General features: G+C 36.2%; 1 protein-coding gene and 2 long non-coding RNA genes across 3 annotated transcripts; 2 read left to right on the forward strand and 1 right to left on the reverse strand.

Annotated features, from left to right (window-relative positions):
* The first annotated feature begins 1,150 nt into the window (after positions 1-1,150).
* LOC136806998 (uncharacterized) lies at positions 1,151-1,906 on the forward strand. Its single transcript, XM_067063575.1, has one exon. The coding sequence runs from the start codon at positions 1,151-1,153 to the stop codon at positions 1,904-1,906; it is 756 nt and encodes a 251-aa protein (XP_066919676.1).
* A 1,327-nt stretch (positions 1,907-3,233) lies between these two features.
* LOC136807019 (uncharacterized) lies at positions 3,234-5,754 on the reverse strand. Its single transcript, XR_010846629.1, has 4 exons — positions 5,359-5,754; positions 4,108-4,228; positions 3,577-3,655; positions 3,234-3,335 (listed from the first exon to the last, which is right to left on the reverse strand). It is a non-coding gene; the product is annotated as an uncharacterized lncRNA (long non-coding RNA).
* Positions 5,755-6,374: 620 nt separating this feature from the next.
* On the forward strand, positions 6,375-6,910 carry LOC136807020 (uncharacterized). Its single transcript, XR_010846630.1, has 3 exons — positions 6,375-6,430; positions 6,632-6,755; positions 6,868-6,910. It is a non-coding gene; the product is annotated as an uncharacterized lncRNA (long non-coding RNA).
* Positions 6,911-13,524: the final 6,614 nt, after the last annotated feature.

Here is a 13,524-nt window from a genome sequence, read left to right on the forward strand (position 1 = left end):
CAAAATAATGCTTCAAGATTAAAGCCGATACCAAGAGAGAAGATAGAAAGTGAAACTGATGTTACTTCAAACAGTAGAATACCAATCTTACAGTATCAACCACCGGACGAAAGTGGTCTATCCTCCGTCAAGCTTAAGCCGATCATGCAACTGAACATGGTCAATGTTCTCCCGGAAGGGATCATATATGATAGTATATTGCACGCCCTTCACTTTCATCCGATGCTCCAACCAAGCTGGTCCGGGTATATGAGCAAAGTCTGCACTGGCACCTACCCTGGTCAATCTTCAGTATCGCTGCTCCCGATCATCGACTTAAACCCGAACGATATGTCATGTGTCTACTCAATGCTCATGTTTGTAAAATCTCAGTCAGAAATCTTGGGCATCGATACCCCTGTGATTACGTTTGATCAACCCTTGTGGATTAAAGCGTATGAAATAATCAAAGCAAAGTCGTTAAATATGGTATGTATGCTTGGTGGTTTCCATTTGCTAATGAGCTTTATGGGTCGCATCGGATCGTTAATGAAAGCAAGTGGCTTGGAGGAATCGATGGAGCAGATTTATGCAAAGAACACTGTTCCGCACATCATAAGTGGTAAAGCCATTGCCAGAGCCCTGAAAGCACATTTTCTAGTCGAATCAGCTCTTGTTTGCAAATTGATGTCACCACTTGTTGGTTCTAATGATGAGGCTGTAGAAATCGAAGATCTGACAACCGATCTGAACGTGATTGCCAATGCTGTTGATCCCACCATTGATTTGGACATGAGCAGATATCCAACACTGTCGAAACTTCTGGAATTCTTGGAAAACTACAAAGATGATCTAAAAACATGCTCACGTACCGCGAAATTATGGTTGCAATATCTGAATTACATGGAAGTTGTCAAGGATTTCATTAGATCAGAAAGGACAGGAAATTGGAGCCTTTACCTTTTCACCCTTTCTCGGATGATCAACCTGTTTGCAGCAACCGCTCATATCCATTACGCTAAGAGCGCCAGGCTACACCTCCAAAATATGCTCGAGCTCAAGACAACTCACCCTTGGGTTTACAAGCAGTTTTCAAATGGTTACCACACTGAGACGAAGCGATAAATTTTGGGCTGGTTTATGGTCAGATTTAATCATCGAGCAGGTAATGATGCGATCCATCAAAAGCAATGGAGGGCTCACTCGTGGTAGGGGAATCGCCGAATCAACACGTCAACTTTGGATAAGAAGCATCCACAGATCTGCCGACATCCACAACGCTATGTCAGCCCTTACCGGTGCATACCGTAAAACGAGCGAGCAACATGTCAATCTTTCGTTGAGCAGAATGAAGCGTGACGATAAAGATTTCGCTAGCGTGAAGGATTGGTTTGACAACCACGAACCTTTCGACAAAACAGAGCCTGAATTGAAGAGTCTCTCGAGTGGGCTGATCGCTGGGCCAGAGACTAACTGTGATGCCGCCGAAGACGTTGGGAGAGGGATTCAAAAGAAGCAAGACGACGTTGTGTTCGAGGAGGTCAAGATTCGACGGAAGGAGAAAGCAAAAACCTTTGAAGACATGCTTCCAGCAATCAAGATTGGGGACAGCAAAGTTATTATAAGTCCAACAATATTGTTTAGTCGACTCACAGCTCTCGGAAACTTCACTGAGGATGTTGCTGAAAATTTCTGTTATGAGCTAACCCCCGAGCCTACATCACTATTCAAGCTTGGAATGATGCGAAAACCTCAAAAGTCAAACCTTCGTAACCACTTCATCAACAAAGCAAACGCATGCCAGTTAGAAACTCACGATGTATGCATCGTTGATGGTGGTGCTTTGCTACACAAAGTCTCGTGCACGGCAGTTTCAAAACTCGCGCGGAGCGAATCTTTAGAATTTCGCGCGTATTTCAAAATGTAAACAACAATGCAATGACTTCATTCGAAAACCGGCGGCTGTCACGCCAACTTACCCTCCACTTTGGTGGAAAAAAGACTATAAATCAAACCAAAATGCAAATCTTTTTGTTTCTTTTCATAACTAAAGCCCTTAGCCATGATAATATGCAAAAAAATCTGGAAATATTTTATTTTTTCCTTTGGAAATTGAGGATTTCCTAACAAGTGACGTAAATGGGCGCTCAGCCGATTTTCATCATTTTCTCTGACCGATTAAGAAAAAAAGCGAATTCTCCTGGGAAAGGTGTTGGCTGTTCCTGAAAGACCATCCTTTTAGCTGCATTTTGCAAAAAGAATTAGGGTTGTATCATTTTTTTTCTAAAAGTTATCTCGAAAGTTCTAGACCAACCATTTCAATAAAAACACAAAAGTTTTGCCAGAAGATTCCACTGTTTGTCGCCTTATTTGTTTACATGTGGCACTGCAACGGCTTCTTTGATCCACAACCCGCTCAAATTGCGTTGAAATAGCATTATTCTTTGGTTTAGCCCCCACAATTTATCACAATAACCTACAAGATGAGCCAAAAACTGCTACTTTTGCCCTCGAAATATAAATGTGAACTTTTAAGCAAAATACACGGAGCAGCCAGCGAAGAGCAAATCAGTGAGGGGGGTTGAGAAACACCTGAAAAAAAAAGGTTTACCAGGGAACAATGCACAGATTCATATTTTCAATTACCTAGATATTTTGATCAAATCAACTTAATCAGATACATCATAACATATCCAAAGTGTAGAAGGGTGAGGATAAGGGAGTCAAAAGGAGAAAACTGTGAATTTTTAATAATCAAGGGGGGTGTAAGGTGCATATCTGCAGTTTTTCAGGACTCGGGTTCAGGCTTCAAGCCAATAAATTATACCCACTACCAGCACTTTTCTTACAAAACATGGCGAAAACATACTTTCTTTAGAAAAATATTTTCCTTATGTTTTAGCCAAATCATAAAAAACTAAGAAATTAGGGATGAAAAGGGTCTACAGGCGAAAACATTTTCAAAAAGGGCAGCATTATCTCAAATTATTATAGTGAGTCAACCATGATTTTTTATGGAACTTAAACAATGGACACAGTGGCCTTAATATTCTGTTTCTGGATTAATAATAGTTAAATTTGATTAGTTAGAGAATGAGAAGGTTTTTTTAAGTCTGACAAAAGATAACTTTTATATATCCAAAAATATCAGGAAAGTAGACGAATGCACACTGACACATAAAAAGGACATTATTTTTTCTTCATAAAATTGATATTTCAAATTAGATTTAAACAGAAAGAACAATAACATAAAATTTTCGTCAAGATTCAAATCGTTTATTATAATTGCAACTTCTTCCAAAACACCAAAATATTTTCTGATTCCACATGTAGTAGATGGTAGCTCATCAGAAAGCCTAAAAATTAAATAAATGAAATTATCACAAGCTTCTTAAAAGTGAGGACAGAATGAAAAAAGAGTGGGGTAACCTTTTAAAGAATCATATGTACCAGGGGGGTTCATAAAAGATAATGTCGTTTTTTAAATCATTGACACCACTTCCAACCAGTTTTTGTGCTATTTTCATGCTACAGAGGAGGCACACAAACCAACCATACTTAAAGATCAAATTTAGTACAAAAATGTAGGAATCTTACCATTTGTTGTCTGTCAGTGTAGCAGACCAATAATAAATTGATTCCACTTGGTTCGATTGTAGATGCATCAAGATCAAACCTGATAGAAATATATGAATTGCATTAAGCTTTACACAAGGCAACCACTTTCCATCCACACTGGAACTTTTTCCATTGAAATATGAATAAAAGATTAAAATCACTATCCTGTCATTTTAAGAAGCTTTATATTTCCAATAAGATTCAGACACTCTGCTCTGCACACTTTTTTCTATCGAACATGTATGTGTTGTCACTACTTGAATATATAGATAGATAGATAGATAGATAGGTAGGTAGGTAGATAAACACATCTGTGTATATAAAAGTAATCTGAAATTCAAGAATGCCTTCTAATTGGTAAAAATGACTTGACATTTTATGAAATAGAATGCATAATTATTGATCATAAACATTAGAATTTTGTACATGACCGAACATGAGAGAAAAAAGCCCAAAATGAAAAAACTTACAGCAATAATAAGCTTCAAATAATTTCAAAATTGTTCTTACCCAAAAGGTATTGCTTAACTGCTAAGACAAGGATAAAATCCATGCAGATAGACTTTGAATAACGTATGACATGATGGGTTGTTAGTTTAGGTTAAAGTGGAGTTGTAACTTCTTGCATAGCCTAAGAAGGAAAAGTTATTACACTATTAGTATTACTAACTTTTTTCTATTCACTTTATCCTTGATAACCAAAATTAGACAGTACCTTCACAAATATTCAATGGATAGGGAGGCCCTTTAGTTAATGTTTTTATCTCGTGTGGCTTAAGGGGTCCCCAGCAGTTTGTGAATGTGTTTTTTTTTGGTTGCGTGAACGCGTGAAAATTGAAAAACAAATCTGTGAATGCGGGAATTAAAAACTTGCGTGAAAGAGAAAATTTACTTTTTGATTGAGTGAATGCCTGATTGTCATCTTTGCTTAGTGGTCAGAGAGGAATAATCCTTTTTCAATTAGTGATTCAAACTTTAATATTATTCCTTTCTTGCTTTCTCTAAAGAAGGGTGTCGGAATTGGACGAGGGTTAGACAGGACCCTGCCGACGCACCGGACTTAACGAACACCGGACACGCGAAAATCCGGTGTAAAAGAGAATTTTTTTTACCACCGGACAATTTCTACACCGGACTTAAGGAAGTCGGATGTCCGGTGTCGGAGAAGGATATTTTTTCCCACCGGAAAATCAAAACACTGGACAGTCCGGTGCGTCCGGTGTTTCTTAATTTTTTGTTTCATAAATGTCCGGCGTCCAAAATTCCCTGTATGCAACACCGGACTGACACCGGACTTATTACGTCCGGTGTAGCGAAAGGATACTTTTTGCCACCGGACAAATACACCGGACAGTCCGGTGCGTCGGCAGGGTCCTGGTTAGACTTACGGTATTCGACCCACAGTTTCGCTGGAAGGTATTTATTATCAAAATATTGATCAACTAACAGTTGATAGATGGCATAAAAGGTGTGTGTTTTTCTAAACATATCCTTACTTATACATTATATTCCCCTTTTGTCTAAGTACCGGGTGTCATACTCAACTTAAGAACTAATTTTGGGTGCATCGCCGGTACAAGAATCACATAGCGATGAAGGGAAATGGCCTCTAAAGTACTAAATTTTACACAGATAAGTATTCAAAACATTTTTGGAGATTATCTTAATATTTCTAAATGATCTGGCAGTAGGCTCAGTTAACTTTTGGGAGCACATTGGAGGCTTGTTAGCACTGAGGCACAGGAGTTTCTAAATACTCACCGTAAGTTTGGCGGAAAGTGGCCTATCTTCCAAACCCAGTGACTTCTTGTAAAAAAATGATACAAATTTCATTTTTTCTCCAGCAGTTGCTTTCATGTCTCTTCTTTCCAGAAATGTATGACACCTAGCCAGGAAAATTCGCTGTTTTAAGCAATTCCATATCTAAAATAGTCAATGAAGCTCCAATTCTTCCGCCCAAACAAATGTACTCTGATAAAATTGGATTTTCTCGAGATTGCCTGGCTCTTTTCAATTTCTGTTTTCTGCTTCTGAACACAGGAAAGTGATGTCTTGAAAAGAATCATTCACGTTTCTTCGGGTGATTTGAAAACATTTCCTTTTCCATGGCTCAAAATCATGATTTTGAGAGGCTAAATAATAGCCTCGGGAACGTGGGCGGCCGCCATTATGAAAATCGAAAGTCAAAACACGCCCGATTTTAAGATTCGCTTACGAAACTGCCGTGCGTGGCCGAAAACAACATATTCAGCGGTGATCGACGGGTATGTAAACTTTCTCAAGAACAACTTCAAATGCTACTCTACTGTCGTTGTTGTTTTCGATGGATATGAGGATGACATGTCAACAAAAGGACAAGAACACGATCGACGATCGGGAAAAACATCAGCTTCTGTTTCCATCTCACTAGATGGTAAAGTGACTACCAACAGAGAATTGTTCTTATCTAACCCATCCAACAAAGTTCAATTGATCAAAATGCTTTCATCTGCTTTCAAGAAGCAAGGGTTCCTGACAGACCAAAGTGACGGTGATGCAGATGTGTTGATTGTGGAAAAAGGACTATCCTATGCCAAAGCAGGAAGAAACGTCGTAATAACAGCAGGCGACACCGATATTTTCATATTGATGATGTATCATTGGAAGGTGGGAATGGGAGAAATGTTCTTCAGCACTGACAAGATAGGCGACCAGAAGAATAAAGCGAAAATAAAACCCAAGCTGTTTTACTGGAAAATCAGTCAGATTTCAGCTACTTACGATCATTGTGAAACGTTGTTATTTGCTCATGCATGGTCTGGATGTGATACAACTTCCGCCATACATCAAAAAGGTATAAAGTTCTTTCTTTTCAATAAAATTACATTCTGATTATTTTAGGATGATTTTCTTGCATTTAGCAGCTGATGACGATGATTTTATAACATGATAGGAGAATTACAGCAAAATTCAATAATTTTTGTTTTTTGCTTTCGCCAGGAAATGTACCTTCACCACTAAGAACTCCTAAAAACAACAGGTTTTTGTTCTTTAGGGAAAACAAAGATTTTGACAACTTTGAAGTCGGAACCCATCCGTGAATTAGCTAGATGTTTTGGAAATACGGAAATGGACAACGAGAAGATTGGAGCAGCTGGAATTGAAATCATGTTAAAGAGGTAATTATGTTATGATCCGGGAAGATATTCCTTCTTCCGTGTATCATGGTTCAGAAATGTTTAATCGTTTCTTTGGAAAGGTTAATAAACTATTCTTTGTTTATTTTTTCAGTTTTGGTGCTAAAGCCTCAGATACGCTAGCCCAAATGCGGTACAAGAAATATATGGAGATGGTATCAACATCAGCCTCTGTTCAGCCCGAGAATCTACCACCAACCGAGCAAGCAACTTACTTTCACGCGCTGAGAGTCCATCTACAGGTAATTAGAACAAACTAAAAAACGACAGCAACTTGTAAAAGAATGGAACTCAACCTTTTATTCGTAATTTATGGTTCTTCATTCACTTTATTTAGGTTTCGCAATGGAAACATTTGAATCTTCGATGTTTGATTCCTACAGAATGGGGGTTCAAATCCGTAGAAAAACCGAACAAAATCGAACCGATAATGACAGACTTAGATGCTGCACCAGAGTGGCTTCTTAAAGTAGTACGATGCAATTGCAAAACAAGTTCCCGCCGATCATGCAGCTCAAATTTATGTTCGTGTCGTCGCAATGGGCTTTATTGTGTTGCTGCATGTGGTGGGTGTCATGGTGAAGGGTGTGAAAACTCAAAAGCTCCACCACCAGATTCAGATACTGAAACTGAGGAGCCCTTGATGAGTGAGAGGAATATCTTTGACATTCTAGAAACACTTGTTTAGATTTTTTAATAGGTTTTATGATATCAAAACTTAGTATTACATATTTTTACTACATTTAAGCTTCTTGAAAAGTTTCCCCGATTTCCATACTCCACAAGCTATTTCTAACGTTTATTCCGATTTTCCAATTGGCCTTCAAAGAGCAAAGTTCACAAACTTAAACATTGAGAAACCTCATGAATTTTTAAAGCATTAAAAAAAAAGCATAATATCTTACATTTCTCAATTTTCCGATTCTGTGTGTCCAATTTCCCGATTATGTGAGCCCCTTTTCCCCGAAAATCTATTTCATAACTTTTTAACGTTACTTTACTTAACAGAAGTTCAAAATTTGTGAACATTTTATATCTAGCACTTTCTGAAATACTTTTGTGAAATTCTAAAGGAGAAGTTTAGTTTTGTAACATTTTCCCGATTTTCCGATTTCAAAAATCCGATTTTTCTGAAGAACTAGATCCTTAACATTATTTTGGCTTTCAGAAGCTTTCAGAAGTTTAGAATTAGATTTGTCAATTAATAAGAGTTAGTTTGTCATATTTTCAATATTTATTGAGGTTTTTTCACACAATTTTCCCGATTTCCCGATTTTTGGACCCGGTTTTTCCCGAAAAACACGATTTTTGTATTTTTAAGAAGTTCTTCTTTTAATGCAAATCATAAATTCTAATTAAGATTTAATCAAAGGAGTTTTTTAGGCCTTAAAAGTTGATGACGTATAGGTCAACTTTGTTACGAAAATTCGAATTCCGGGCATTTTTGGCAAAAAAGTACCCCTCAGGTTTGATTTCATAATTTTTTTTGCGCAAGGGCCTCATCGTGAGGCTCTGAGTATGTTAATCTACATAAAATTGCGCTTCTAACGGTATCAAGAAACCTAGTGCGGAAACTTTTTCAAGGTTGACCTCGTTTATTTCATAATTCAGCCAGACTATTAACCCCGTTTCTACTGTTCCCGTATTTTTGAGTTTGTCAAGATAAGGTCGATACAAGTACCCCTTTTGGATTTAAAACAAGTTTTTGATTTCATGACATTCGACATGTCACTCAATTCAAAGAAACGTGCTACCTTGGGGTCAGTAGGCTCAAGGTTAAAATCACCAATGACTATGATATTGTGATAATCTACCGGGTGCGTCAGAAAAAACTTTGGACGTTTGGTGAGCCACTGGGACCGAGCAAAGTCTTTTTGAAACTCAAAACCACTTTTATTAGAAAGAGGATAGTCTAATTTGAATTTTGAGGTATCATTCATTAAATTTGAAACAAAACTTTTTGAGATATTGCTATTTGAAGCTCAAAATTACTTATCAAAAAGAGCAAAAATGCATCAAAAACAGGTAATTAAATTTGTTCTCTTTTTTTCTATCTCTCTCTTTCTCTTTTGTTCTGATGTGCACGTTTTTAACGATGTCATTAATGTTTCCACTGGGTAATAAAACATACCAGAGCGGGAATTTGTAAAACAACAATTAAAAATTTTATTTTTGGTGAATTTTTGAGAGAATCTATCTGTGAAGAGTGTGATGTATGGAAAAAAATCTCTCTTTCTCAAAATGCCGCGACAACACTGTCTATTGTCACAACATTTTAATTACCCATTTTTGACGTTTTTTTACACTTTTCGAAAAGTGAATTTTAACTTCAAAAGCTTATAACTTGAGAAATACTTTACCCAACTTAAAAAGCTATACCTCAAAATTTAAGTTAGACTATCCTCTTTCTAATAAAAGTGGTTTTGAGTTTCAAAAAGACTTTGCTCGGTCCCAGTGGCTCACCAAACGTCCAAAGTTTTTTCTGACGCACCCGGTACTTCATAAAAGTGTATAGCATTAATATAGCATTAGATAAAGTATTAAAAAATAAATCTATGTTAATTCTATCTGGCCTATAAGTATTAAATACCAAAATTTTGTCTTTCCTAAGCCTTATTTCTAAAGGAAGAATGTGCAGAGCAGGGTCAAGCTTAAAATTGGTCAAGTGACGTGTAGGAATGCCACTTTTCACATATGTTAAGAGGCCTCCACTGTTTGATGTACAGTCTATACGAAAAGGAGGAAATTGATAGCCCTGTATATTAAAATCAGCACTAGGAAAAGACTCATCGAGTTTCGATTCTGCTATGGTCATGACTTCAAAGGTTTTTCCCACAAGAACCTAGAGATAGAGAACTTGTTTCGAATCGAGTTAATATTAAGATAGGAAATAATAATATTAGAGGGATTTTTAAATTTCAAATTTTGCAAAGATTTCCAACCATTCAAATTTCCATTACAAAGGTCGTCCAAGTCAGGTTCTACAACATCACCATTCTGGTCATCATTTTCATCTCAACAATAATTTTCCAATATAAATTCTTTCAAGTTTTGGGCAAAACGTGAAATACCAGTGCCAATCAAGTGCAATTTCTTTTTGGACAACATTTTACGTGAGATGTTGTCATGGTTAACAAGATAGAGGTTATATTTTTCACAAAAATCATGAAGAAGACGATTAATACCATTAACTTTTGATTGAATTCCTTGTTTGTCATCACGAGTGATCACCTTTGATATGATTAGCTCTGTTTCAGGGGTCATTTGGTTGATCATTTCTCGAATTTTCTCAAGGTTTTCAACTGTGTCGCATCCAGATGTGATATCGTTTGTACCTACGTGTAATACAAGATACTTTGGCTTCTTTTTATTTAACAATGGTTTCAAGTAGTCGATCATATCAGTTGAATCAGCACCTGGAAAACTTCTTACTATTGATTTGATCGACTTCGTCGGGACACCATTTCCTTCAATATTATTTAACATACTATCTCCGCATATCAGAAGATCTTTTCGTTTATTAGCAAAAGCAGAATTGTTTTGATTTTTCTGAGATGAATTTTTCTGCGTGATTTCTTTCAACGATTTAACATCAGAACGCTTTTTCTCTGTCAAGTTCGCTCTATTTTGTGTTGTGTGTGATATAAATGCATCATGATTTTTTGTTCGAATTTTCGATAATTGCGGTTTAATTGTCAAGTCTTTAAGTGGGTTATTATATGTGTTAAGATTTGTAATAACACTCTCATCAAATGGAATATCCTCTATTATTTCAGAAAGTACATTTTTTTCTTTACGATATAGTTCACAAACGTAAACGGGCATAATCTGAATGGAAAAGTCTTTCTTTTCCTCTCTTAAGGACGTCTGAATATCCCTGCTATCTTTTCTGACAAAAATTTATTACTACTCTATATTCCACAATTTGCTATTATTTCTTGCCGATGAGACCTGCATTCTATGGGGCCACAAACCTGCATTTTGCGGTATATCGTACATTGTTATTAGTGATAACATCACAAAAAGAACAAAGAATGTAGTTGAAACTTGGTACGGAAGTATTTTGAAAAGCTAAAGAAATATCTTAAAAAAGAATAAAAAGTTATCCGTGAAAAACTAAACCTGCATTCTATGGGGCACCCAAAATTTTGACGTAAAATTGACGTTCCTATTAAAAACGTGAAAACGTTGAAAGGAAACAAATACCCCTGGGAAAGAATTTTCATAATGAAAAGTTTCAAACAGCTATAAAAGATTTTTCCGAAAACACTCTGGTGCGTCAGAATTTGAATCGAAAATAACACCTGCATTTTGTGGGCCAAGGACTGTAAATGGAAAACTTTTTGTGCAGAAAGAAATTTAACCTTAAAATTGTCCTGAAATCCCAACTTAATTCCCAATATAAAATATTTCATGAATTTTTCCAAATTTTACTTTTTTGAGCTTGAAAACAGTCATTTTTCTTATTTAGCAATATATGGCCAAACTCTTGTCATATTTACTTTTCAAGGTATCAGCCAAATTAAATGCCTGCCAAAGTTGGTCGTGTTTGATTTAGTTCGATTAAGGTAGTATCTATATATTAATAGCCGTAGTCTGTATGTCTGTGTCACTTTCGATTTCGCAAGCAATGTTTTGTTCTCGATAAGTTTGTTTTGATTGACAGATCGGATAGAGCCTGGTTTAGACTTTATTCAGACTTTGTTTTGAAATTTTAGGCCCATCTACATTTAGTAATTTTTTTTTACTGTTTTTCTCTTTTCTTTTGTTCAAATGTATTTAACGATCGTATTTATTAATTACATTCGAATTCTTTTCAAAACAAAACAAGTTTCTTTTATAGAAAAGAACATTTCAAATGTAAATCAAAACATAAAAATTAAAAAGTTTGTCGGGCGATAAAAAGCATAAGAAAAGATTAGTCCATCTCTTCACATAAAAACATTCAAGTGGTTGATACTGTTAAAAACTGTGGACGTCATTTTACATGTTCAAATTCGAAAAGTTATTACAAGGGTTTAAAAAAAAGCAATTTAGAATTGGGCAGGTCTAAAACGCCTAAATACCTACTACTTAATACTTACTACTTAATGCTAACTACCTAATCCGTTTGGATTCTTTACAGACCAGAACTTCCTTGAGATTGGTTCGTAGGGATTATAACTATAATAATTATTTTGTCAAATAATGTCACTTTATCAATAATAGGCAAAAGTTCAATTGGTACCTTCAAAAATCTCTCTTTTAGCATTTTCTCGGCCATCTACTTCAGTCACCTCAGAGGCGGTGCGACATCCCTGCAAAACATGCGCTTACATGGTAGTGCTCGCGGGAGGCTTTTGTCGCAAATGAAAATTATTGAGAGATGAACACAGCGCCTTAAAGAAAATTACCATTTGTAGATAGAGCTTTACGGTATCTTTTCTAAGCACCAAATAATTAATTTTACTGACTTGAAAACTTCGGGAATCATAATGTAGCCGAGGAAGAATCGCCTTGAAAAACACACGAATTCAAGTCTTGGTTTTTAATTTCACTACCGTAACGATTTGCATACATATTGATTTTGCTGACTGGAATACTTCGGGAATCATAATCTAGTCGCACTATAAGTCGCGTTGAAAAGCACACAAATTCGAGTCTTGGTTTTTAATTTTCCTACCGTAACGATTTGCATACCAAGCAACATGCAAATTTTTTTGGAATTGACCTGGATGAGGTGGATTTGGATGATTCCCAGGCTCATCGGTGATTTATGCACTAAGGTCTAAAATAAAGACTGAAAAATTACCCTAAGATGGTTTTACCCTGAATTTCTCTATGGTAAGTCCTGATTTGAGATTTTAAGAGCGTAATTCTTGACAATGCTTGTCAGGCCTATACATGATCTCTTCCAAAGTACAACATGGAGAGAGTCACTCTTGAGCTTCGAGCTGCCATCCAGCAAGAAAATCATGAGGTTATTTTTGAAAAATCTGTTGAGTTGAGAAAATTTTTGAAAGTGAGGAGTGTTGATTTGTTGGCTTTGAGTAGAGAAGGTTCTGCCAATGTTTGTTTTTCTGTTTATGGGAACATTCCAAAGTCCATTTCCAGGGATGTCAAACCCATAAGGTATGTAACTTGTTTTTATTCTCTTGTCTGTGTATCACCCGCAGAAACAATTAATTATAACCACAACTTATTAGACTGGCAAGATAGTAATTAATATTTTTTTCTCTCTCTTCTGTAATACCCTTAACTTCTCCCCCTTCATTGTATCATAAGTAGGTGTAATCTGATACAAATCATGTAATGTAGCACGTATGTTTGAAAAAAATTAGTTTTTTTTGTTACGTGACAGATATAATCTGTAGTATATACATAATCTTTTACTCGGGTTTTTGATTTTTGACATGTTATTCACAGTCGAGAACCAGACACTTCCCGTTCTATTCACATTTTTTAATGTAAGGGGTCATCCGCATAGTACGTACACAAAAATTATACAAATTCGATACCCTCTCATGCCTTGCATGCAGTGAAAATTAGAGATGAAGTCATTCATTCATTAATGTTATATGCTTTTGCTAAACCCCTTCTCCCCCTTCACTGTGTAGGTGCTATATGGATGGCCCCCAAGTGATGAAAGAAGCTGTTACATGGTGAATACAATAATATCTTAATTTTTTATCTTCAGCTCTCTTCCGAACGGCAATTGTTTTTGCTTCACATGGTTGGCAACAATTCGCTGTCTGATGCTTTGCGATGTCTT

This window comes from Clytia hemisphaerica, unplaced genomic scaffold (assembly GCF_902728285.1).
Source record: "Clytia hemisphaerica strain Z4C2 unplaced genomic scaffold, Clytia hemisphaerica genome assembly, whole genome shotgun sequence".
NCBI lineage: Eukaryota > Metazoa > Cnidaria > Hydrozoa > Leptothecata > Clytiidae > Clytia > Clytia hemisphaerica.

What these genes read in the sequence shown, in the direction of transcription:
- LOC136806998 (XM_067063575.1), top strand. Translation starts at nt 1,151, where the DNA reads ATGCGATCCATCAAAAGCAATGGAGGGCTCACTCGTGGTAGGGGAATC.